This window comes from Pseudochaenichthys georgianus, chromosome 21, assembly GCF_902827115.2.
Source record: "Pseudochaenichthys georgianus chromosome 21, fPseGeo1.2, whole genome shotgun sequence".
Classification (NCBI taxonomy): domain Eukaryota; kingdom Metazoa; phylum Chordata; class Actinopteri; order Perciformes; family Channichthyidae; genus Pseudochaenichthys; species Pseudochaenichthys georgianus.
This window is the reverse complement of record NC_047523.1, coordinates 37743635-37769740: the sequence shown is the minus strand read 5'-3', so window position 1 is coordinate 37769740 and position 26106 is coordinate 37743635. Positions and strand designations below refer to the sequence as shown.

General features: G+C 41.5%; 1 protein-coding gene across 2 annotated transcripts; it reads left to right on the top strand.

The window, feature by feature from the left end:
* Window positions 1-386: 386 nt before the first annotated feature.
* LOC117466781 (interleukin-1 receptor-like 2) lies at window positions 387-26106 on the top strand. 2 transcript variants are annotated; one of them, XM_034110226.2, is made up of 11 exons: window positions 387-628; window positions 8918-9128; window positions 10089-10248; window positions 11640-11802; window positions 12088-12159; window positions 12557-12683; window positions 15336-15478; window positions 20119-20253; window positions 20691-20852; window positions 22727-22933; window positions 24971-26106. In XM_034110226.2, the coding sequence occupies exons 1-11, from the start codon at window positions 574-576 to the stop codon at window positions 25159-25161; spliced, it is 1626 nt and encodes a 541-aa protein (XP_033966117.1). In that variant the 5' UTR covers window positions 387-573; the 3' UTR covers window positions 25162-26106. The 2 variants fall into 2 exon arrangements, with proteins under 2 accessions (XP_033966117.1, XP_033966119.1); XM_034110228.2 differs by lacking the exon at window positions 8918-9128.

The following is a 26106-nucleotide window of genomic DNA, read 5'->3' as shown; positions in this document are numbered from 1 at the left end:
TGTGCAATTCAATGGTGACATACAAAGACTTGCTATGTGTGTTTATAGCCCGTAAGATTTTATTAAAAAAGTACAGCACAAAAGACAAATAAGTCATACCTTACCCAGATTGCCATTTCATCCAGGCTAAATATAAATATCCGTCCACGTCTCAGCAGCAGAATAAGAAAGGACCGTACTGCATATTTGGAATTGATTTTTTTTTTTAAATGACAAAACCAGTTGAACCTGGTCATTAAAATAGAAAGTAAATGTCGATCAATAGTATGAGATAGTTTGAAAAGAGGTAGGCGGAGAAAGAGGGAGCTCCTTTAAATCTTTGACCTTTCCACACCCACTCCTGTCAGTGGAAGTTCCTGGGATTTCACTGGGAGTGTTTTGGAACGCCTTCCTCGTGTGAGCAGCAGCTCTCACTTCCCTTTATTGGAAGTTGTTCAAGTCAGTGACCCGTCAGGAAATGTGCCAAGAACTCTCGTCTTGTGCGGAGCGTCAGAGTGGCTGAAAACATCATGTCTGAGAAATCAAAGGGGACTTTAACGACATGTGTCCTGTCTTTATCCACACACAAGGACAATGACCGCAGCCGGGTGGGTCATCTTGCTGTCTGTCACATTCACCGTGGCGCAACGTGAGTATTTGTTTATCGTTTCTTTCTTCCATTCTTTAAAGATGTAAAAGCTTCTGCTTTCGGAAATCATTTCTAAGAAGCAGACACTGGCTGATTTACAGGAAATGTACAACACAAAAGCGTTTGACTTGTGTTGAGTGTTGATTTGAAATATTTGCTGACTGTAAGCATTTTCAGTTTCAAGTCCTTCTTCAAGACACGGACTTCTATGGATTGTGGTGAAGAATTAACGCTTTTCAACACAGTGTGATTACCAAACTGAAAAGTAGATCGTAGAAAGTTGAGTGACACAGTTATTAATAAGACAGGTTAATATGAAGGAGTTCACGTCCCCGTAGGTGTGTTGCAACACTGCTTTTCCTGTGTATACCCTGTTCAGACGAGTCGGCAGATTTGAGAAACAGGCTTGACATTGAGAATGACTCAAAATTGAGGAATGCAGAACATATTGCCTGCCTTTTCTACAAAGGAAAAACACACTTATAATCTGAAAGGTGTCATCGTGAAGTATACATATTATCACCACAAAAAGGTTACCCATGAGCAACCCAGTTACAACTTACATTTGAATCTGTCTAAAGGTTAGTTCCACCCTTTTACTGCTGAAGCCATAATTACATCACGGGGTTATCTAGAGGCCAACACAGGGAGACGAGAGGCCAACACAGATCACCGAGAAGAAGTAAGCTTAAACAACAACAACAACAACAACAACAACAACAACAACATGTCCTTTACTGTGCTGCTGCAGCGATAGGGATGGGAACGATTAATCGAATATTCGAAATTATTCAGGTATTCGAATATGAGTTATGAATATATATATATATATATATATTTTTTTGGGAGGGGTGCCTAAGTTGATTACATATGATCAAATTGAATAATTCAATGTACGACAGTGCTATAGCTAAGTGTGTCAGGTCTAAAGGTGTGTTTTGCTCACCGGCCCCTCACAGCGGGCACAGCTGATGGTGCTGATCCCTCTCTCGCGTCCGGTTATACTTCACTCGCGTTTATGTCCAAATCCATCAGATCTAGCCCCTCCCTACACGCAGACCACGCAGACTCAACCCTCATCTTATAGCTGAGAGGGTCTTCTCCACAGCTGGCCTGTATCGCACTCTCCCCTGAGCATGCTCACATTCTTAAACAAGAATGAGTATTGAATAGCTGCATTCTGTGCTTAGGCCTGTTATAGGTTGTTGATCTCTGTTGTCACGGGTTACGTTAACCCGTTATGTTGTTCGTGTCTGATCCCTCTTTCATTTAAAAACCAAGTTGTGTTTTAAGCAGGCTGTAGGCCTGTCAACTGTTCAAACTGTGATCACCAGTTCAACACATTTGACAAATTCCACTTGGTTTCTAAACTTATTTGAACATGTATTTATTTATTTTATTTGTCAACATTTTTCCCAAATGTTTTTATTTGTATAGGAGATGTACATTTCGGTTGATCGGTTAACCGTTTTTTGGGGGGTCGAATATTCGAATATACATTTGCTTTCAAATTCCCATCCCTAGTAGGGTTGCCAGAAACTGACCATGATCAAAATCGATTATTCGGCAGCCCTGGCGAATAATAATCGCACGCAGGCTTCCTCCAAGTTTACAGTAAAACAAACTGGTGGTGTGACCAATGACCATTTACAATTATTAATACTATTACTATTATTAGCATATATATATTATATATATTTTGGTTGAAACTAAGCCAGAAGAAAAAAGAAAACGACATAAAAAAAAATATATATATATATAAATAAAATCGATTTTTAAAAATAATATTCGATTATGGAGAGAATATTCGAATAATCACTGGCATCCCTAATCCCTAGTAGGTATCGGTGATTAGGTAAGTATATAAAGTGATGTCTGTGTCCTCTCACTTTCTACAATAACCGTAGGTGCTAGACGAGGTTTGACATTAATCATGGACCAGTGAACCGCGACAACGTTTACTTTTGCAATGTGTCCTAACTAACCGCGAGCCACATGCAACTGCATCGGTGGGAGCTGAACATTCGTAAAGTGTTTCTGTATGTGTGCCGGTTACTTGTTCTAAGAGCAACTCAAATGACAAGGAAGGGCTGACGCCTAGGGAAGGTTCAATTGACTTCATTTGAAGAGATCTATTCAGTGCTCTGTGACAAAACGTCAACACTGTGACTTTACCATTCTGGTGATAATGTTAGTTATTTTGTTTTAAGTCTTATAATGGAGGGAAACACTGTGTGTGTGTCACCAAACGTTGGTTTCTTCATTCCTATGTAAAACAACACATTTAAGATAATCGACCATCCTAAACCAGGCTGCAACAAACGCCAACATGATGCATTATAGCACATTGTTCTCCTATCGGGCTATCGGCCATCAACAGGACCATCTGAAAACATAAACAGCTGCCTAGCCAACAGGATAGATGCTGTCTCTGTCTCAAAACAGGCCTCTAACTACATTTACCTCAAGATATAAAAAGATGTTGGAGTGGAAGAGGTTGTAAGGTATGTTCTTTCAGTCTGACACCTTTGTGTATTAAGTAGGTCGAATAGTTAAGATTGAAACTTCAGAAAGTCCCTTGCTTGAAAGACGTCAGCATGGCATTAAAAAGGAAATTCTTCACCTGATGTTATGCAACACAACGCACGCTTAACATAGGAGGCTTAAGATAGTTGTTTAAAAGAAAGGTGAAACATAAGGTGTTTCCTTAAAAAGAACTTGGCTCAAACACTAGAGCAAGAATCCTTCCATTCTGCAACCATGTTGATATTCAACGTTTGGTTTTACACACGACTAAGAGGGAAACTGAACCCAAATGAAGAGGAACACTATCCTGTAGGCCTTAAATCCATAGCTAGATAAACCATTAACATACATTGCCATCAAACAGATTGTGGCCTGTAGTCCTTATAGCCTACAGATAGTATAACAAGCATGTTGTTGGACAACACACACACACATTGCAGGTGGCTGCCTCTAAATCAGCTAGCTATAGCCTATCTCTTAAGGATTCTCGAAAGTAAATCTCCCGCTCACCCAGCAAGTCACACACACACACACACACCAGGGTTGCCAACTTTGGGTTCCTGGCTGGAGTGAGATTTTGATATCATGGGTTTAATTACACATATGCGCACTAAATGACTGCTATCGTGTCAGCAGCGGGACCTTAGCATATATATAGGATATATATACAATATATACAAATACACAATATTGGACACAGACTATAAAGGGCACACAGTTTCATTCACTATTGAAAGTCAAACACATGTTTGTTTCCACTGTTTTATTGTGTGCCGGTGCGATAAACAATGAAATGACTTATCGTACGATAAATTAAAATGAACTCGATAAATTTCCATTTACATGAGGATGTGACTAGCAGCTTGAAAGGATGTACTTGAATTATTATTATATATTATCATTATGTCAGGGCTCTAAAATGGTCATACAACGGTGCCGACAATATTATCGTTTATCGCAATAATTTCAGGGGAAATGTATCCAACAAAATTAATTATCGTGAGAGGCCTATACTGTACATGAAAGTTTGAAACACACACACACACAAACAAATCTACAGACTTACTCCAAACTGCCAAATATATTAATTAACACACTCTCACTCTCATTTACTCTTTGACTCTATTTTGGCCTAGTAGAACAATAAGCAGCAGACTTTTTATCATTTCTACTGGATCTTAGATCTGAGCATGCGCAATATGGGTCGGGGATTGACCAACCGGCTCCCACTGCTCTGCTGTCTGTTAACGTGGGGGCGGATCGATCGACAGCTTGAGCAGCTGTCAACTCAACATTGTAAATAACCAACCAAAAACGATCGCCGGACCCCGGTTCATCTTGTTTTTGGCGTGAGAATAGTTTGGGCAGTGTGAGAGCGTGAGATTGGGAGTGAAAGCGTGTACTTTGTACTTTTACTCCACTACATGTATTTAACACCTTTAGTTACTTCACAGATCTGGATGAATGATGTGAAATATAATCAAGTGTTAAATCAGACTTTAGTTCCACCTGGAGTAAATCCACCAGCTACCCTGCAGTCTACAAAGCCATTCAAACTAGCTGCACCTTCACCAGCTCTGAGAACACTTTCATGATCAATCATTATAAAACATATCATATATACTATTCTGAGATGGACTAATCTGCACAATGAATACTTTTACTTTTGGTACTTTAACTTTATTTTGATGAGAATACTTTTCTACTTTTAATTCAGTAACATTTTTAATGCTTTTACTGTAACAGAGTATTCCTACACTCTTGTACTTCTACTTGTACGCAAGTACAAGATCTGAGTACTTCTCCCACCTCTGATTAGAATAATAATTTAAAAAAGAATCATAGAAGAAGCCTGAAATTGGTCTTTATTCATTGAAAAACACATTTCTCAATTAAAATAACGTACTGCTCCTTGAAAAGGCCATTAACTATTTGTATTTAATTAAATTGTTCCAGGATTGGCTGTGAGAGGTCTGCTGAACATGATTTTACATCTGAAATCTGGGTTAAACCATATACTGTATATCTAGGCTAGGCAAGTTTATTTATATAGCACCTTTCAACACAAGGAAATTCAAAGTGCTTTGAACCAAGTATCTACACCAAGTGTGTTTTAAAGGTCCCCTATTATACTGTTTTTCATCAACATATCACAGCTCTCAGATATATACAGAACATGTCTCTGATTGGCTGAAACACCAAACAGATCATTGCAGCATTACCCATAATCCCCTCTGTTTCAGCCCTGTTTCCAAAGTGCTGATTCTCTGGCTGTTACTTTAGATGAAAACAAGGAGCCCCTCCCCACGCCCCTCTGAGAGAGACTTGGTTACAAAGAACTCAATGGTGCTCTAGAGGACATTCAGGTGATAAGGGGGGGGGGGGGGGTACCTTGGTTGCTGATTGGCTAATGGCTACACAAGACAAGACATCGTTATGACATCATAAAGTGGCCAAAATCTGATCAGCTCATTTTCAGACAGGTTTTTATAGAAATGGATCAAAAAGAGAGAGAAACTTTGTTCCTGAAACTTTCAGAGTCTCTTTCCACAGAGGGGACACATGTTGATGAAGAAGAGACATGAAGAAGAGGGGACACATGTTGATGAAGAAGAGACATGGAGAAGAGGGGACACATGTTGATGTAGAAGAGACATGGAGAAGAGGGGACACATGTTGATGTAGAAGAGACATGAAGAAGAGGGGACACATGTTGATGAAGAAGAGACATGGAGAAGAGGGGACACATGTTGATGTAGAAGAGACATGAAGAAGAGGGGACACATGTTGATGAAGAAGAGACATGGAGAAGAGGGGACACATGTTGATGTAGAAGAGACATGAAGAAGAGGGGACACATGTTGATGTAGAAGAGACATGAAGAAGAGGGGACACATGTTGATGTAGAAGAGACCATGAAGAAGAGGGGACACATGTTGATGTAGAAGAGACATGAAGAAGAGGGGACACATGTTGAGGTAGAAGAGACATGAAGAAGAGGGGACACATGTTGATGTAGAAGAGACATGATGAAGAGGGGACACATGTTGATGTAGAAGAGACATGAAGAAGAGGGGACACATGTTGATGTAGAAGAGACATGAAGAAGAGGGGACACATGTTGATGTAGAAGAGACATGAAGAAGAGGGGACACATGTTGATGTAGAAGAGACATGAAGAAGAGGGGACACATGTTGATGTAGAAGAGACATGAAGAAGAGGGGACACATGTTGATGTAGAAGAGACATGAAGAAGAGGGGACACATGTTGAGGTAGAAGAGACATGAAGAAGAGGGGACACATGTTGATGTAGAAGAGACATGATGAAGAGGGGACACATGTTGATGTAGAAGAGACATGAAGAAGAGGGGACACATGTTGATGTAGAAGAGACATGGAGAAGAGGGGACACATGTTGATGTAGAAGAGACATGATGAAGAGGGGGACACATGTTGATGTAGAAGAGACATGAAGAAGAGGGGACACATGTTGATGTAGAAGAGACATGGAGAAGAGGGGGACACATGTTGATGTAGAAGAGACATGAAGAAGAGGGGACACATGTTGATGTAGAAGAGACATGGAGAAGAGGGGACACATGTTGATGTAGAAGAGACATGAAGAAGAGGGGACACATGTTGATGTAGAAGAGACATGAAGAAGAGGGGACACGTGTTGATGTAGAAGAGACACAAAGAAGAGGGGACACATGTTGATGTAGAAGAGACATGAAGAAGAGGGGACACATGTTGATGTAGAAGAGACATGAAGAAGAGGGGACACATGTTGATGTAGAAGAGACATGAAGAAGAGGGGACACATGTTGAGGTAGAAGAGACATGAAGAAGAGGGGACACATGTTGATGTAGAAGAGACATGATGAAGAGGGGACACATGTTGATGTAGAAGAGACATGAAGAAGAGGGGACACATGTTGATGTAGAAGAGACATGAAGAAGAGGGGACACATGTTGATGTAGAAGAGACATGAAGAAGAGGGGACACATGTTGATGTAGAAGAGACATGAAGAAGAGGGGACACATGTTGATGTAGAAGAGACATGAAGAAGAGGGGACACATGTTGATGTAGAAGAGACATGAAGAAGAGGGGACACATGTTGATGTAGAAGAGACATGAAGAAGAGGGGACACATGTTGATGTAGAAGAGACATGATGAAGAGGGGACACATGTTGATGTAGAAGAGACATGAAGAAGAGGGGACACATGTTGATGTAGAAGAGACATGGAGAAGAGGGGACACATGTTGATGTAGAAGAGACATGATGAAGAGGGGACACATGTTGATGTAGAAGAGACATGAAGAAGAGGGGACACATGTTGATGTAGAAGAGACATGGAGAAGAGGGGACACATGTTGATGTAGAAGAGACATGAAGAAGAGGGGACACATGTTGATGTAGAAGAGACATGGAGAAGAGGGGACACATGTTGATGTAGAAGAGACATGAAGAAGAGGGGACACATGTTGATGTAGAAGAGACATGAAGAAGAGGGGACACAGTGTTGATGTAGAAGAGACATGAAGAAGAGGGGACACATGTTGATGTAGAAGAGACATGAAGAAGAGGGGACACATGTTGATGTAGAAGAGACACGGAGAAGAGGGGACACATGTTGATGTAGAAGAGACACGAAGAAGAGGGGACACATGTTGATGTAGAAGAGACACTGAAGAAGAGGGGACACATGTTGATGTAGAAGAGACATGAAGAAGAGGGGACACATGTTGATGTAGAAGAGACATGAAGAAGAGGGGACACATGTTGATGTAGAAGAGACATGAAGAAGAGGGGACACATGTTGATGTAGAAGAGACATGAAGAAGAGGGGACACATGTTGATGTAGAAGAGACATGAAGAAGAGGGGACACATGTTGATGTAGAAGAGACATGAAGAAGAGGGGACACATGTTGATGTAGAAGAGACATGAAGAAGAGGGGACACATGTTGATGTAGAAGAGACATGAAGAAGAGGGGACACATGTTGAGGTAGAAGAGACATGAAGAAGAGGGGACACATGTTGATGTAGAAGAGACATGATGAAGAGGGGACACATGTTGATGTAGAAGAGACATGAAGAAGAGGGGACACATGTTGATGTAGAAGAGACATGGAGAAGAGGGGACACATGTTGATGTAGAAGAGACATGATGAAGAGGGGACACATGTTGATGTAGAAGAGACATGGAGAAGAGGGGACACATGTTGATGTAGAAGAGACATGAAGAAGAGGGGACACATGTTGATGTAGAAGAGACATGGAGAAGAGGGGACACATGTTGATGTAGAAGAGACATGAAGAAGAGGGGACACATGTTGATGTAGAAGAGACATGAAGAAGAGGGGACACATGTTGATGTAGAAGAGACATGAAGAAGAGGGGACACATGTTGATGTAGAAGAGACGTGGAGAAGAGGGGACACATGTTGATGTAGAAGAGACGTGAAGAAGAGGGGACACATGTTGATGTAGAAGAGACATGAAGAAGAGGGGACACATGTTGATGTAGAGGAGACGTGAAGAAGAGGGGACACATGTTGATGTAGAAGAGACATGAAGAAGAGGGGACACATGTTGATGTAGAAGAGACACGGAGAAGAGGGGACACATGTTGATGTAGAAGAGACATGAAGAAGAGGGGACACATGTTGAGGTAGAAGAGACATGGACAAGTGGATTTTGCATAACAGGTGACCTTTAATGACTTGTCCCCCCTTGCACTGTCCCATGCAGAACTCAGTGGCGAGGCAGACACCTACCATGTGAGTGCTGGTTACCTCTTTGCGCTGCGGTGCCCGTCTGAAGACAAACACACCAACGTGACGTGGAGCCGAGGGGGGGGGCACGACCTGAGCCTGCCGTCCGGAGTGGAGGTCATCGACGGGTTACTCTGGTTCCTACCTGTGCAGATGTCTCATAACGGATCGTATACCTGTGCGAAATGGTAAAAGAACCTTGTTTGTGTGACGAAGTAGATTAGACTGAATCTGAATCTAAATAAAGTACAGACTTCGGTTTTAATATTTTGTCCACTTAAATGATATCAACAATCGAGCCCTATAATGGGATCTTACGGCAGATCTCATCTCTGTATTTCCCTAACTGAGGGTCTTAAAGAGGCCCTATGCCTTTTGGGTTTCATTTTCAATGTAAATGGTATTCAAAGGCTAAGATCTCTGTGTTCCCTCGAAGAAACACCCCCATTGGACTCCTTTATTTACTTCCTGAACATAGTGACATCATTATGTAACATTCACGCTTCTACTGGCTCGCGCTCCAACACATGGTTCGTGGTAGGCGAAGGGGCGGGACATCTCTAAGCGGTTGACCAATCACAACAGAGACGGTCAGCTAACCAATCAGAGCAGACTGGGCTCTGGTTTCAGACAGAGGGTGACAAATAAAGAGCTTTTTGAACATTAAAGCATGGAGACATGTCCCAGTGGAGACACAAAACACAATTATGAACCCAAAGATTAACAAAATAAAACCCCTTTAAGAATTTAGAATCAGTACAACATCATATTTTAAATCTCTTTTCCAGAAATCTCTTTTCAAAAGAGTCTTGAGCACTCTGCTTCTTTTCAAACTTGTCTAATTTGTTAATGTATCTGATTTTAACAGGCCTGAGTCCTGTAATGTTTTTAGTCTTGGCTCCAACCCGGCATGTAGTAACTTTATTTTGAAAGGCTCTTTACAAATACAGTTGTATTTATGTATTCATCATTATGGATTCAAAGTCAAACTAAATAATGGAACATCTATCTATAACTGTCTATAATCATTCCTCCAGTAATTGTCTTTGTTAGTGGGTTTTTCCTCAAATAAACAACATGTGTAGCCTACAGTTGTTATCGCTGGAGTTTAGGTCGTGAATCTGCCTCACAGTGTGTTTCCTCTTCAGGGGTCAGGCCGGTGTGAGCATCGCGCTGTCAGTGTCCAGTGAAAAGTGTCCTGAAGTTCCTGAAACCAAACGCATCACTGCGGGAGTCAACGAGGGTGTTCCCTGCAAACAGACGGAGATTTTCAATCTGAAAACCACGACGAATACGCGATGGCTGAAGGTATGCACAGATCCATGTGTTTTTTAAATGCATTTTTATGTGCTCTATTTTCTTTGAACTTAATTCTTAAAGGTGGGGTATGTAATTTATTTCAGAAACACTTGTTGTTATATTCCATGGAATGCTCTTAACATCCCGATAGCAATGAATATCTGAAGTGCTTTGACGATAAATCCATCTGTGGAAGCCGTGGCGCTGTAAAAAGAACAACCAATCATCTGAGCCGGCTAAAGTAACTGGATGGCCTACCTGCCTGTCAGCCTTCCATCGGGGCACACATTTACCTCGTGCCCTCATTGGTCATGTGCGCGTTCGTGTGTGTTGCGGCAGATTTTTCAAATTCTAGCACACTCGCGTTGGTTTCTCCTCAATTACCTACCCCACCTTTAAGTTAGTACACATTACCAATCAGTGAAAGCATAGAAATGAAAAGAGCAACTAAAATAAATAAATTAATAAACGTTGTCCCCCATTTTTAGGGACAACATTTATTCTTTATTCATGGTTTAAAAACTGCATCATGTCCTGTACGTTACTGCTTGAAAAATGCAACACTGCCCCCTGTTGTGCACATCAGGAACATGTATACCAAACATCTTCCTAAACTATATGTACAGTGCAGTAGATCATAAAACAATTGTATGTGTATTATCAAGCTTATTTTTGGAGTATATACTATATACTAAAACAGTGTAAAAATGTGGTTTTATGGGAGCGTTCAGTTATTATGCTCCAAATGTCTGGAACATCCCAGAAACCTGCAGGTCCGCTGCAACTCTGAACACTTTTAAATCCAGGCTAAAGACTTTTCTTTTTGCCGCTGCTTTTAATTGAACTATTCATATCTTAGACTGCACTGTAACTTTTTATTCATGTATTTTTTCTTTTAATGTTTCTTTTATTATCTTTTCTTTTTAATGACTGATTTTAAATGCCTTTGTCTGAATGTCTTTCATGTTTGTAAAGCACCTTGAATTACCTTGTGTTGAAAGGTGCTATATAAATACACTTGCCTTGCCTAGGTTGTCTCATCAAGGCATACAACTGTGTCTCACCCATAAAACAGGTCCCCTTCTGTTCAAATTATGTGTTTGCTTTTACTGTCATTCACTTTAAATGTATTGCTTTGTATGAGGCACTTCAATGTTTTGGAAAGTGCTCTTTAAAGAGGCCCTATTCTGCAAATGATTAGGTTTCACATTATGAAAGTGTCTCTATGTGACATGTCTCCATGCTATAATGTTCAAAAAGCTCTTTTTTCTCACACTGCCTGGGCTGCAGCACCTCTTTTCACCCTCTGTCTGAAACCAGACTGCTACAGGAAAGGGAAAACCTCAAAAAGAATAAAAGGGCCCTCTTTAAATAAAATCGTGTCCTTCTCCTCACTCCAGGACTGCAAACCACTGCAGGGGAGCATCTCTGTAGAGGAGCGTGGCTTGATGAGACTGAACGGATCCTCAGAGAGCGATGCTGGGAATTATACCTGCATGGTAGACGTCACCTTCAACGGCAGGAAGTTCACGGCGGCACGCAGCATACGGTTGACTGTCACAAGTAAGCACTGAAGGTCACTCCAGCCTGAAGATATGTCCTGATGATTAGACATCAATATGCTTTTTCATTATTATGTAAATGTTCTATATTACTAGTGATGCCATTTATCTGAAAAATAAAACTGTATTTCAAAAGTTAAGGATTATCCCTTACACAACATGCTTATATGTTGGGTTGTGAAAGTCAATAAGTAACACTCCATTTCTCTGATTTACCCGTGGCTCCTTCTCAGACTGGCCTTTCCTTTTTATTGTGTTTTCTTTTACGATGATTATCTGTCTTTAGCGATTGAAACGAGGATTGCAGCCGAGCCAAAGGTGATTTACCCTCAACAGGAAGTGGTCGTGGTTAAAGAGGGTAAGTGTCACTCTTTAAAAATGCAGACTAACACACACATGCTGTATGTCTCTCAGGTCTGAGATGTGTCATCGACTGAAAATATCACTGTCACTTATAACAATAAGGAAAACAATTCCAACCGTAGTTTGAGCTTTCTTTCTGAGCGTTAACTTGTCGGACATCTTTAAATCCGAATGATAGGAGGAGGAACCCCTTATGGGACATGGACAGAAAAACTAAAACAACTAGTGAGCGTGAGAGACATTATTTGTTTAGTTGTCTTTGTCCATGTCAACTTACGAGTCTTTTTGAAATGTAAAAGTATTCAAGGACTTATTTCAGCAACTGATTACAGTGAATGTAAAGAGTTCCCCTCAGCCATGATGAGCTGCTCCTTTCTCTCTCTGATGTCCAGGTATGGCAGCGGAGCTGAAATGTAAAGCCTACATCGGCTTCAGTGAGGAGAACGACAGCTACATGTATTGGACTGTCGACAACGTTTCCACTGACGATTTTACGCAGCTCAGTGATTCCTGGGACTCGTGAGTTTTGTTTTTCCCGTTATGTTGTTTCATGAAGACCGTGTTCAGGACGCTGCAAATCAAAACCAGTTGAGCCCAAAAAACCTTCTTGATTAGTTGGAAAATCACAAAATTACCAACACTATTTTGTTTAGTAATTAAATAAGACTGTCAATGAGCACGTTTCTTGGATAAGTAAAAACACGAGGCAACAAACTCGAATACTTTTGTACACAGGGAATATTCTGCTGATGTTCAGGTGTATATCAGTACGTAGTGTCTCTACTTTAAAGAGTCCTCTCCTGCTGATGTTAAGGTGTATATCAGTACGTAGTGTCTCTACTTTAAAGAGTCCTCTCCTGCTGATGTTCAGGTGTATATCAGTACGTAGTGTCTCTACTTTAAAGAGTCCTCTCCTGCTGATGTTCAGGTGTATATCAGCATGTAGTGTCTCTACTTTAAAGAGTCCTCTCCTGCTGATGTTCAGGTGTATATCAGTATGTAGTGTCTCTACTTTAAAGAGTCCTCTCCTGCTGATGTTCAGGTGTATATCAGTATGTAGTGTCTCTACTTTAAAGAGTCCTCTCCTGCTGATGTTCAGGTGTATATCAGTACGTAGTGTCTCTACTTTAAAGAGTCCTCTCCTGCTGATGTTCAGGTGTATATCAGCATGTAGTGTCTCTACTTTAAAGAGTCCTCTCCTGCTGATGTTCAGGTGTATATCAGTATGTAGTGTCTCTACTTTAAAGAGTCCTCTCCTGCTGATGTTCAGGTGTATATCAGTACGTAGTGTCTCTACTTTAAAGAGTCCTCTCCTGCTGATGTTCAGGTGTATATCAGCATGTAGTGTCTCTACTTTAAAGAGTCCTCTCCTGCTGATGTTCAGGTGTATATCAGTATGTAGTGTCTCTACTTTAAAGAGTCCTCTCCTGCTGATGTTCAGGTGTATATCAGTACGTAGTGTCTCTACTTTAAAGAGTCCTCTCCTGCTGATGTTCAGGTGTATATCAGCATGTAGTGTCTCTACTTTAAAGAGGCCTCTCCTGCTGATGTTCAGGTGTATATCAGCATGTAGTGTCTCTAATTTAAAGAGTCCTCTCCTGCTGATGTTCAGGTGTATATCAGTACGTAGTGTCTCTACTTTAAAGAGTCCTCTCCTGCTGATGTTCAGGTGTATATCAGTATGTAGTGTCTCTACTTTAAAGAGTCCTCTCCTGCTGATGTTCAGGTGTATATCAGTATGTAGTGTCTCTACTTTAAAGAGTCCTCTCCTGCTGATGTTCAGATGTATATCAGTATGTAGTGTCTCTACTTTAAAGAGTGCTCTCCTGCTGATGTTCAGGTGTATATCAGTATGTAGTCTCTCTACTTTAAAGAGTCCTCTCCTGCTGATGTTCAGGTGTATTTCAGTATGTAGTGTCTCTACTTTAAAGAGTCCTCTCCTGCTGGTGTTCAGGTGTATATCAGTATGTAGTGTCTCTACTTTAAAGAGTCCTCTCCTGCTGATGTTCAGGTGTATATCAGTATGTAGTGTCTCTACTTTAAAGAGTCCTCTCCTGCTGATGTTCAGGTGTATATCAGTATGTTGTGTCTCTACTTTAAAGAGTCCTCTCCTGCTGATGTTCAGGTGTATATCAGTATGTAGTGTCTCTACTTTAAAGAGTCCTCTCCTGTTGATGTCCAGGTGTATATCAGTATGTAGTGTCTCTACTTTAAAGAGTCCTCTCCTGCTGATGTTCAGGTGTATATCAGTATGTAGTGTCTCTACTTTAAAGAGTCCTCTCCTGCTGGTGTTCAGGTGTATATCAGTATGTAGTGTCTCTACTTGAAAGAGTCCTCTCCTGCTGATGTTCAGGTGTATATCAGTATGTAGAGTCTCTACTTTAAAGAGTCCTCTCCTGCTGATGTTCAGGTGTATATCAGTATGTAGTGTCTCTACTTTAAAGAGTCCTCTCCTGCTGATGTTCAGGTGTATATCAGTATGTAGTGTCTCTACTTTAAAGAGTCCTCTCCTGCTGATGTTCAGGTGTATATCAGTATGTAGTGTCTCTACTTTAAAGAGTCCTCTCCTGCTGATGTTCAGGTGTATATCAGTATGTAGTGCCTCTACTTTAAAGAGTCCTCTCCTGCTGATGTTCAGGTGTATATCAGTATGTAGTGTCTCTACATGTCTCCATGCTTTAATGTTCAAAAAGCTCTTTATTTGTCTCATACTGCCTGTGCTGCAGCACCTCTTTTCACCCTCTGTCTGAAACCAGAGCGAAGTCTGCTCTGATTGGTTAGCTGGCTGGCTCTGTTGTGATTGGTCAACCGCTTAGAGATTTTCCTCCTCTTAGCCAATCACGTACAATGTGTCGGAGTGCTAGCCAATAGGATTGCAAGTGTTACAAAGTTATGTCACTATTTCACGAAAGTAAGCAAAGGAGTCCAATGGAGGCGTTTCAGGCGGGGGGGGAGTTTGTGGGAGAGAGACCTCCTCTGGAGAGAACTTTGGGAGTGTAGCCTTTGCAGACCATTTACATGCACAACAAAGCTATTATCAAACTACAGGAAAGGGAGAACCCCAAAAACCATAAGCAGAATAATCGAGAAAGAAAAGCATGAAGTCGACATTGTTCCTTCTTTATTGTTCGAACTGATCGATAACTGTATGACTGTTGCTTTTCCTTCAAGTGTTCAGGAGGGTGACCGAGTGTACTACGGTGTGTCCACCCTGTCCATCTCAGAAGTTCACCGTCAGTTCATCAACGTCCCCATTTCCTGCTGCGTACGGACCACTCTTAAACGTACATGTGGTATGGCGTGGCTTCAAGAAGGTATGTGTTTTCTCTTTTTCTCCATTTATATCAATAATTACACACACATATCAGAGACAATGCCAACCCAAAGGGATTTGAAACTATAAGCAACACATTAAAACACAATTGGTTTCAGCTGTGACTTACATTACTTTTGGATAGATACTATATGTCAGGGGTGTCAAACTCAAGGCCCGGGGGCCAAATCCGGCCCTTGACTTCATGTCATGTGGCCCCACAAGAGCTTGCAAAGAATATAATATGTTTATTATACGGTTACATGATGATTTACAGAAGCACGTTGCCCATAAACTACATGTCCCACAATGCATCTCAAATTATATATTTTTTTCAGAATGTGCCCTTTTCTCAGAATTTGACTTTTTCTTAAACATTTTACTTTTCTTTTTAAATCATTTTGTAACATTCCCACTGAAGAGACTTGCAATTATTTGCCCCAGACTTCTGCTTTCAGACGTAGTTAATTATGAAGTTATTACCCTATCCAATAATAATTCAATGCAGAGGCAACAATGTAATATAATACATTATTTTATATATTTATATATAAGTTACACCCGGCCCTTTGAGTGCAGCCATAAAGCTGATGTGGCCCGCAATTAAATTGAGTTTGACACCCCTGCTATATGTGGACCCACATAGTTTTAAATTTTTTTATTTTATTTTTATTTTTATTTATCCTTTATTTATCCAGGAATGTCCCATTGAGATACAAGATCTCTTCTTCCAGGGAGTCCTGACCAACACGGCACACAACAAGTTTCAACATAAAACAAAGGCATTAAACAAAAAAAACATACAATTCAAATATAAATACAGAAGGCCATTTGTGCAGTGGCAAGAAGCATAATCACATCAGCAATAGCATCAGGTAAAACAGTTACATGTTTCATGAAGGGCTAATCGTAGCATACCTTTAAAAGCATTTACAGTAGGAAGTGCCTCTAGACAAAGTTTTACTTGCAGCGTATTCCATAAAAAGGGAGCATAGTGGGAGAATGCAGCTTTACCAAGCTCTGACTGCATCAAAGGAACATTTAAAAGCATCCCATTTGCTGCTCGTCTAGTATTAAAAAAGCAAGTATAAAATGACAGAAGTCTGGAGATATATAAGGGCAGCTTACCTAGCAATGACTTAAGGATAAAAATCAACATGTGTGATTGTCTTCTTTGGTACAGAGAGGACCATCCTAAGGACTGATACAAAGTGCAGTGGTGGGTGCGAGAGCCTGCACCCGTTACAAAACGTATAGCAGTATGGTACGCAGAGTCCAGCTTTTTAAGCAGGGAGGAAGAAGCATGCATATCGATCACATCGCCATAGTCTAATACAGACAGAAAGGAACTCTGCACAATTCTCTTCCTGGCTTCAGACGGGAAACATTTCCTTAAACGAAAGAAAAAGCCCAGTTTAGGTCTAAGTTTTCTCAGTAGGTTCCCAATATGAACATCAAAGGCCATCTTTTCATCAATCCATAAGCCCAGATATTTGTAGGATGCTACTTTGTCAAGGCATGTCCCTTCCAGTGTAAGAATCGGAGGGACAGCTGTATTAGCTCGAGAGCGAGAGAAGGTCATGTACTTGGTCTTTTTTGCATTAAGGACCAGTCTTAGCCTTAGCAAGGAGTGTTGCAGTGTATTAAAAGCATCCTGTAGAAGCTCTATAGCCTGAGTTAAAGAGGAAGCCACTGTATAAACAACTGTATCATCGGCGTATAAATGAAACCGTGCTGGGTTTATCCCATTTCCTAGTTCATTTATAAAGATGGAGAATAAGACAGGGGCCAAAATAGAGCCTTGTGGAACACCTTTGTTTATAGTAAGAGCAGCTGAGGTATAATCTTCTACTGAGACACACTGAGTTCTTTCAGATAGATAGTTTTTAAACCAGCTCAAAGCCATTTTGCCAAGACCTATGCAGCCAAGCCTCTGCAGCAGCAATGCATGATCCACAGAATCAAAAGCTTTAGACAGATCAACAAACAATGCTGCACAGTGTTTTTTCTTGTCTAGTGCTTCAATGATGTCATTTGAGACTAGCATAGCCGCTGAAGTAGTACTATGGCCTGATCTGAAGCCGGACTGAGACTCGCTAAGAATATTATGGTCAGTTAGAAACTTTTTCAGTTGTTCGTTTACAAGAGATTCAAAGACTTTGGCCATTACAGACAGTCTGGAAATAGGGCGATAATTATTTAGGTCAGAGGGGTCTCCGCCCTTTAACAAGGGGAGAACCATGGCCGACTTCCATGAGCTAGGTAATTCACCAGCATAAAGACTGAGATTCAGAATAGAGGTTATGGGTTCTGCAATCAGACCTGCAGCAACTTTGAAGAAGAACGGCTCTATCTTGTCTGGGCCTGAAGATTTCTTTACATCTAGGCTCATTAAAGCTTTGTGAACCTGAGAGGTCAAGATGGGGGCAAAGGTGAACAGTTGATCAGGGTCAAGTGGCGGAGGACCTGGCTCTCCTTCTGCAGCGATCATCCCTGAGTTGCTAGAATCAAAGATTGAGCCAGCAGAAATAAAATGATTATTAAAGCTGTCTGCAATATCCATTTTGCCCTTGATTTCACTCTGATTTACCCTTAAGAGATCAGGAAGGCTGTTTGGAGTGATAGAACCTGAGGAGGATTTAACAAGTTTCCAAAACTTTGCAGGGTTATTCAAATTGTCATGTATTGCATTAAGATAGTAGGCACATTTAGAGTTTTTAATCAGCTTAGTGCATTTGTTTCTTAATGTCCTATACAGATTCCAATCTAATGGAATATTCGATTTCTTTGCTTTAGCCCAGGCAGTGTCTCTCTGTCGAATGAGAGAGGATATAGAATCATTAAACCAGGGGTTGTCTTTACCGCTTATCCTAGATGTCCTAAAAGGAGCATGCTTGTCACATATAGCCAAGAAGGTGGATTTAAAATAATTCCATGCTAACTCAACATCGGTCATAAGTGAAACAATGTGTAAATCACTATTAAAAACATCATGTAGAAACGCCTGCTCATCGAAATGTTTGAATCGCCTCTTGTGAATGAAACGTGGCTTTCCTTTAGGGATCTTACAGGTTCTCACACAAGCAATTGCGCAGTGGTCGCTTATATCATTACAAAACGTGCCTACTGCGGAGAAACGCTGAGGTGCGTTTGTAAGAATAACATCAATCAAAGTGGACTTCTCTAAATCTTTTTGGTTTAACCGAGTTGGCGAGTTAACTAGTTGCACCAAACAGAGAGAGTCACAAGTGTCCTTGAAAGAGTTTTGTAAATCCGTTTGCCAGTCCCAGTTTAGGTCTCCGAGTAAAACCATCTCGGATTTAGTCCAGTTATGGAGAAGATTGGAGAGTATATTCGTGGCTTCGCTTGAGGCAGCGGGCGGGCGGTAGCATCCGATCACTATAATGTCTGAACCACTTGGGAGCAATAGTTTAATTACAGAGAGTTCAAAGCATTTTGGTTTTGTTAGGGATTCGATGCAGGTGCAGTCTAAATGGTTTTTAACATAAATCGCAACCCCGCCCCCTTTTCCCACACGGTCTGTTCTAAAGACATTGTAATCTTTTATATTTATCATATCATTTGTAATCGACTTTTTGAGCCACGTCTCAGAAAGGACAATGATATCAGAGTCAGTCGAATCGGCCCATATTCTGATGGAGTCCATTTTATTAATCATGCTGCGAACATTAAGGTGAAAAAGACGTAATCCGTCTTTCGTTCTAAACTCCTCTGGTGTTTGCAGCTGAGACAGTTCTGGGCCTGGATTCGGTTTCACGTTACCCGACATCAGGAGTAGGAGAATTAGAAGCCAGGTCCTCCTCGCTGGGCTGGTCGGCTTGCCGTCGCAAGTGCGCGCTGCATAGGGGGAAAGTCTCCCATTTCCCTGGGCCCATAGACAGCGTAGTCCTCGCGGCAGAACCCCGGGTAGATGAGACGTCCATGAGAGAAGGTCCTCCGCGAGCAGCGGGGTTGTCATCATGGCAACAACTCTTCCTAAATCCGGGGAAGCCATGGTGCCTGGGGTAGGCCACACATCAAGCGCAGGTGTGTCTTGTGGGTGTTCAGCGTCGGGAGCGACACCGGTCCCGGAGATCCCCAGCACCAGGTAGCCGACCAGGTAGAATGGTTAAATACTTTTGAGTCTCGCCCGGAGCAAGACACACAGACTTTTTAGTGATTTTCTCATTTGTGTTGTGATAGTGTGTCTTTGTAGTTGCTACTCGTCTCTCTGTGGTTTCATGTGTGGTCTTTTTGTATTTTTTTGTTTGGTGTAACTTTGTAACTGTTTTGGTTTTCTGTTTTAACTGTGGATATTTGGAACCTTATCGTTTGTGGTTTCCTTTTCATAACTGTTGTGAAGCTCGTTGCATCTCCTTCTGCTTGTTTCAGTGTTTTTCAAGTCTTTTGTTTTCCTCTTTTCTTAGTAGTCATTTTTAACCATTTAAGGCATCTCTTAAACATTCCTACATGTCTTTCATTGGTTACTACACAAACTTAAACAATACATTTCCTTGGAACATGGAAATAAACAACTGGTTTTTCACGAGGTTTCCACAGAATGGATCCGTCGTGAAAGACTTCCCAGAGTCCTTGTTTATTCTTGTTTGGTTTACATGTGTGAACGTTTCCTCCCTCCAGCGGACCACAGTGCGCTCTACACCAGCGTCTCTCTCTGCATCTCAGCCTCCCTCGCTGTCGCTGCCTTCCTCTTCTTTAAAGTAGATCTGGTGTTGGCCTACAGGACTCTCTTGAGACATTTCTCCAAACAACAAAGTAAGTGTTTATTGAAGGTGCTTTTCAGGAGGAATCATCTGGAAATCTCTTGTCAGCCTTATGGAATGAACACAACTTCGGTGCCATAGGAAATGTTGTCAGGAAAGAAGGTGCTTCACATTAAAGATGAATAATTAAGGAGGACATAAACATGAGGCCACAAACAGGACTCCATGGGGATGTAATACTTTTGTACACAGGTAATATTTTGCTCTCCTGGGACATGTCTCCATGCTCTCCATGCTCATACTGCCTGTGCTGCAGCACCTCTTTTCACCCTCTGTCTGAAACCAGAGCCCAGTCTGCTCTGATTGGTTAGTTGGCCGGCTCTGTTGTGATTGGTCAACCGCTTAGAGATGTCCCGCCCCTTACAACACGTACAATGTATTGTAGCGCTAGCCAATAGAAGCGCAATTGTTACCTAGTGCTCTCTTCAGTTTCAGATGGGAAGCTTTACGACGCCTACGTGAGTTTCCTCCGTCCAGACACGCTCACTTCAGACGTGACGGCAAACTTCGCCCTGCAGATCCTGCCGAAGGAGATGGAGAAACACGGCTACTCGCTGTTCATCAGAGGACGAGACGACTGCCCTGGAGAAGGTCAGGAACACACACACGCGCACACACAAACACACACACTCAGACACACTCTCACTCACACACTCACTCACACACACACACACACACACACACACACACACACACTCTCACACACACAGACACACACAAACACACTCAGACACACACACACAAACACACTCAGACACACACACACAAACACACTCACACACTCAGACACACACACTCACACCCTCAGACACACACACACACACACACACACACACACACACACACTCAGACACACACACAGACACACACACACACACACACACACACACACACACTCACACACACTCAGACATACACACACACCACACCCACACACTCACTCACACACACACACACACACACCACACACACACACACACACACACACACACACACACACCACACACACACACACACACACACACACAATGCAGATTTTTGAAATGCACTTAAGAAAACCAATCACAGTGGATATGTCCTTATTTGTTTTTGTTGTGTTTTATTTTATTATTGCTGCGTTCCTTAGTTCTGCGTTCAAGGACCCTCTTGCATTCGACATCCCTCAAAAGATGAACTGCTCACTGATTTGGTTCAACTGACTTTTCTCATTGACCAAATATACCGCATCATGAGCTGTATTGCCTCTCACACTTTTGGGTAATTAAAACAAATTAGGTCCACCAAGAACTTTTCGGATGTGTAATTAAGTAGATAATTTGTTTATATATAATTTAGAATCAGTAATATTTGTGTATCAATTTGACACTGCTTAATGTTGTATTTAAGCAATCATACACGAGAGGCCGTTCTTGTGTATGATTGCGATTCTATTAATCAACAATATCGTAAAATAATTTCATAATTTGCTCCCAAACCTACGCTTTCTGCTTGAGTTAATCTCCGTCAGAAAGTAGTTCCTAGAAAGTAGTTCCCATGGTAACGATAGCCGATCAATGGAACACTCCTGCTTCCCCGCTTACAGTTATTGATATAATTATAGTAAATAATATATTATTAACCAATTTATTGAAAACAATTCTTGAATTAGGCTATTTAAATATCTGAGTAATCACTGTGTGGGATTAGCGGAACAAATCAAATCAGGCGGTCCATGGTGCTGAAACATGTTGGGTTCAGAATGAAGGTGGATGTTCATGCTGCCATTAAAAGTGCAATTCTTGAAACCGCTCTCCATGAACTCCATGCCAGAATTGTTTGCAGGCGGTGCTGTGGTGTTCACGGGTAGGACTACGTTATAGGAAGAGCTTTCCTCCAGTGGCCGTTTCATGGCGTGTCCCGGACCGGCAAAAAGCGCGTTGCTCCACATCTTTCTGTTGTCCAGAGATGGAGCCCAGTAGCTGCGAAGCGATGACTTGTTTTTATGTCCGCTAACGGACATGATTTCTCTGGCCGATTTCCAACGAGAGACAATGTATAACAGTGTAACGGCTGTGTGTCGCTAAACGTCGCTATGGAAACCACACGATGTAGGCTCATGGAAGTAGTTTCGGTAGGCTAGTGGCGTGTGTAGGCCACTGGATACTTTGTGATTAGGCACGTTCTATTTGATCGTGGAATCAAACACGCCTATTGACCAATCAGAGAGCTTGCTCAAACCTATGTGTTATAGAATGTATAATAATTCTCATCTTACATTTTTGTGTTGTTGTTTTTCACATTCGAAATAAATCTAATCAAATTTAAAAAAATGAAATCAACTAAAATAAGTTGGATATGTGTCTAAAGGTTTGGGTTATGCTTTGTCATTGGATTGTAATGTTGAATCAAATCGAGCCATTTGACAAGGAAAACAAATATTTGGCCTTCAACTGAATTAGTTCTGTTTCCTGTGTTGTCTCTTGCAGCGGTGCATGACGTCATCGCTGCTATGGTGCGCCGGTGCCACAGGTTGATTATCATCCTGTCACCAGAGATAAGATCCTCCACTGAGGGCGAAACGCAGGAAGAGGAAACCCTGTGTGACAACCAAACTCAGCTGTGTTATGAGCAGAACATCGGCGTCCACGACGCTCTGACCCGCAACGAGCCCCGAGTCATTCTGGTGGAAATCGGTAAGGAGTCAGGTTTATATCATTCATACAAAATGTTTCATAGACTAATGCACACATATACTCTTATGGATGGAGATCCTTGTTTTTATCAAATTGTTATAGTTTAATACACAACATGTTATTACTAGAAGTACATAAGAAAAAGAAATACAATTAAACAAAAATAAAACAAACCCAACCCTCGCTCCCTCCCAGACATATAAACAAACACACACACCCACGCACACACATACATGTATACATCACTTCAGGGGACATTACATTGACTTACATGCATTTCCTGGAGACTTATCCTAACCTTAACCATAACCAACACATGCCTACCCCTAACCCTTAACCTAACCAAGTCTTCACCCTAAAATTAATGATTCCCCTTATGGGGACCTCCAATTTGTCCCCATAAGGGAAGCCAGTCCCCACACCTGACTATGTAAACAGATGTAGGTCCCCACAAGTATAGTAATGCTAGGACACACACACACACACACACACACACACACACACACACACACACACAGGTGGAGATCCTTTAACACAGGGGTGGGGAACCTTTTTCCTCTCAAGGGCCATTTCAATGTTTTCCACATCCTCCGAGGGCCGTACACATTATTGACCTCTGCTTAAAAATACTAAAATCACAGCCCATTCATTTGGCCTGTCTTTCATGCACGTGCACGGTTGTGGCATGACCACCAAAACAGAAAGATATGGACACAAGATGTGTGCAAATGTATTTAGTTTCCTATCCATGTGAACATGATTTAAGTGGGGGGGGACCTAACCTTCTCTAGGGGGGTCCGGGGGCATGCTCCCCTGGGAAGATTTGTTTTTTAAATGTTGAAGTTGAAAGCATCAATCTGGTGCACTTTGAGAGCAACATGAAGAGATCTATGGATACATCTCTCAACACCCATATGAAACAGAACTGTAAACAGATTTTCTTTTTCTTTATGGATATTTTACAAATCACTCCCCTTTCAAACTGTATTCTTGTTTATTAATAACAACTTTTGTTTACTGTCATATAGTATTTTATACCCGTTTACTTTATTTTCTTGTGTTTTTATAACTATAATGATCATATAAAGATGTGCCTTTACCTCACTGGTTGTAGAAAAAGCTTCTTATATTCGTTAGCATAGCTAGCTAACCAGATGCTAATAACAACAAAGGCATTGACTGTATACTCAGTGTGACAGATGAACAGATCGCCACTGGGCTTTCAGCTAAAGACACAGCCACGCAGAAACTGCGGCATGTGTACGGCTCCTTATGGCTACTGCAATTTGTGAAGTCCCGGCCCGGAGCCGCGTTCTGGTGCTCTCCGTCAGAACTGCATGCCTGTCAGACCACGTGATGACACGTTAGGCTTGTGTTGTGTTCAAGGACCCTGACCTTGGCCAGGAAAAACAGGCACTCGCTTGTTTCATTTTTTTTGCGGTCTAGATTTCTTTAGTTTTTTTTCTTTTTTGCGTGTGTTTATAAATTACCTCGAGGGCCGTACCAAATGGTCTCGCGGGCCGTATACGGCCCGTGGGCCGGAGGTTCCCCACCCCTGCTTTAACAGCTGCCAAATTATATAATAAATATTTTGCCTGAAAATTGCCACTTTGGATAATCAGTACTTTATGATTTGGTATTTAAGTATGTTTTGCTGCATTACTTAAGTAACTTTTTGAATGCCTGAAACGCCTCCATTGGACTATTTTGTTTACTTCCGTAACAGAGTGACAGCTATATTTAACACTTGTACGTGATAGGCTAAGAGGCAGGACATCTCTAAGCGATTGACCAATCACAACAGAGCCGGCCAGCTAACCAATCAGAGCAGACTGGGCTCTGTTTTACTTAAATTAGCATCAGAGGACTTTTTCCACCTTTGCTAACAACTGCAATTACAGGAGCTCTGAAAAGTGTCGTTATGAAACATGCTAAAGTGGTCTCTCTCATCGTTGTAAAGGTTTGCTAAAGTAAAGATGTAAATGTATGAATGTCTTTATTTAAATATATGGTCAACATGTTATTGTATTCCTCTAGGCTCGGTGGATTACAGGTGCCTGCCGGAGTCTCTGCGCTACATCAAGAGGAAACAAGGAGCTTTGAAGTGGAAGAAACCCTCCCTCAAAACCAACACATGTATCGAGTTTCGCTCAAACAGAAACTTCTGGAAGGGTCTGAGGTACAACATGCCCTCGGTGCCTTCAGGGAAACTCCACACCATTGTTTAAATGAAGTGAGGCCTGTGTCCTGGGAATACTTCTTTTGGCGAAGAAGGCATCCTGGAGCGGTTTGTTGTTGTCACATGATTCATGAGTGAGGGCCAATTGAGGTTCCCAATATTGGATTGAGGGCCGCCCAAGAAAAAACGGAACACAAAATAATTCCAAAACAAATCCTTTCTTTATTGTACTAACCAATTACCGCAACTCGCGAGATGCCTAGTTGCCATGCAACCAGTAGTCTAGCAAACTTTCCACAAGCTGTCATTCATAATTTAGGAATGACAGCCCAGGGGGCGCAGTTTTACCATTCTTAAATTCCATTCTAATTCTTACTAGATACAACCATGGAGGATTAAAATATAACGCATGCATTTCAGCGTGTCACATTAACTATCGCGGGCCGCCAGAAACATTTCCGAGGGCCGCCATTGGCCCGCGGGCCACACTTTGAGAACCCCTGATGTAAACAAACGAGACTGATAGGCTGGCTCGTTGCACACTGAATGCAACCCAGAGAGACGTCTGCTGGGTTTCTTCCTGGATTCAAACCCCTTAAACAATCCTGCTCGACATGTCACAGACTTTCAGCGATGCTCACATTGCTCAACAGATCAAAGGGTGGACCAGTGTAATGTACTATTATATTTATATGACGCGTGTTTTGTATATATTCAAGTAATTATTTAAAAATGTCCGTGTACCTGGAAATGGGCTTAATGAAGAAGAAGAAAGACACCTTCCACACACACAGCTCTGTAAAATAATGATCAGAAAGAAACGTGAGAAGCGCGCGTGAAGAGGAACAATGAAGGAACACTTTTATGAAACAATTGCACTTGCCTTGTTTCAGCTGCCCTGGACTGCATTGAACTGCAGCCTAATTCTTAAACACTTTATGTATTTATTATCTGACTAATGTCTCAGTGTTTATTAAAACAAATGTGAAAGTCA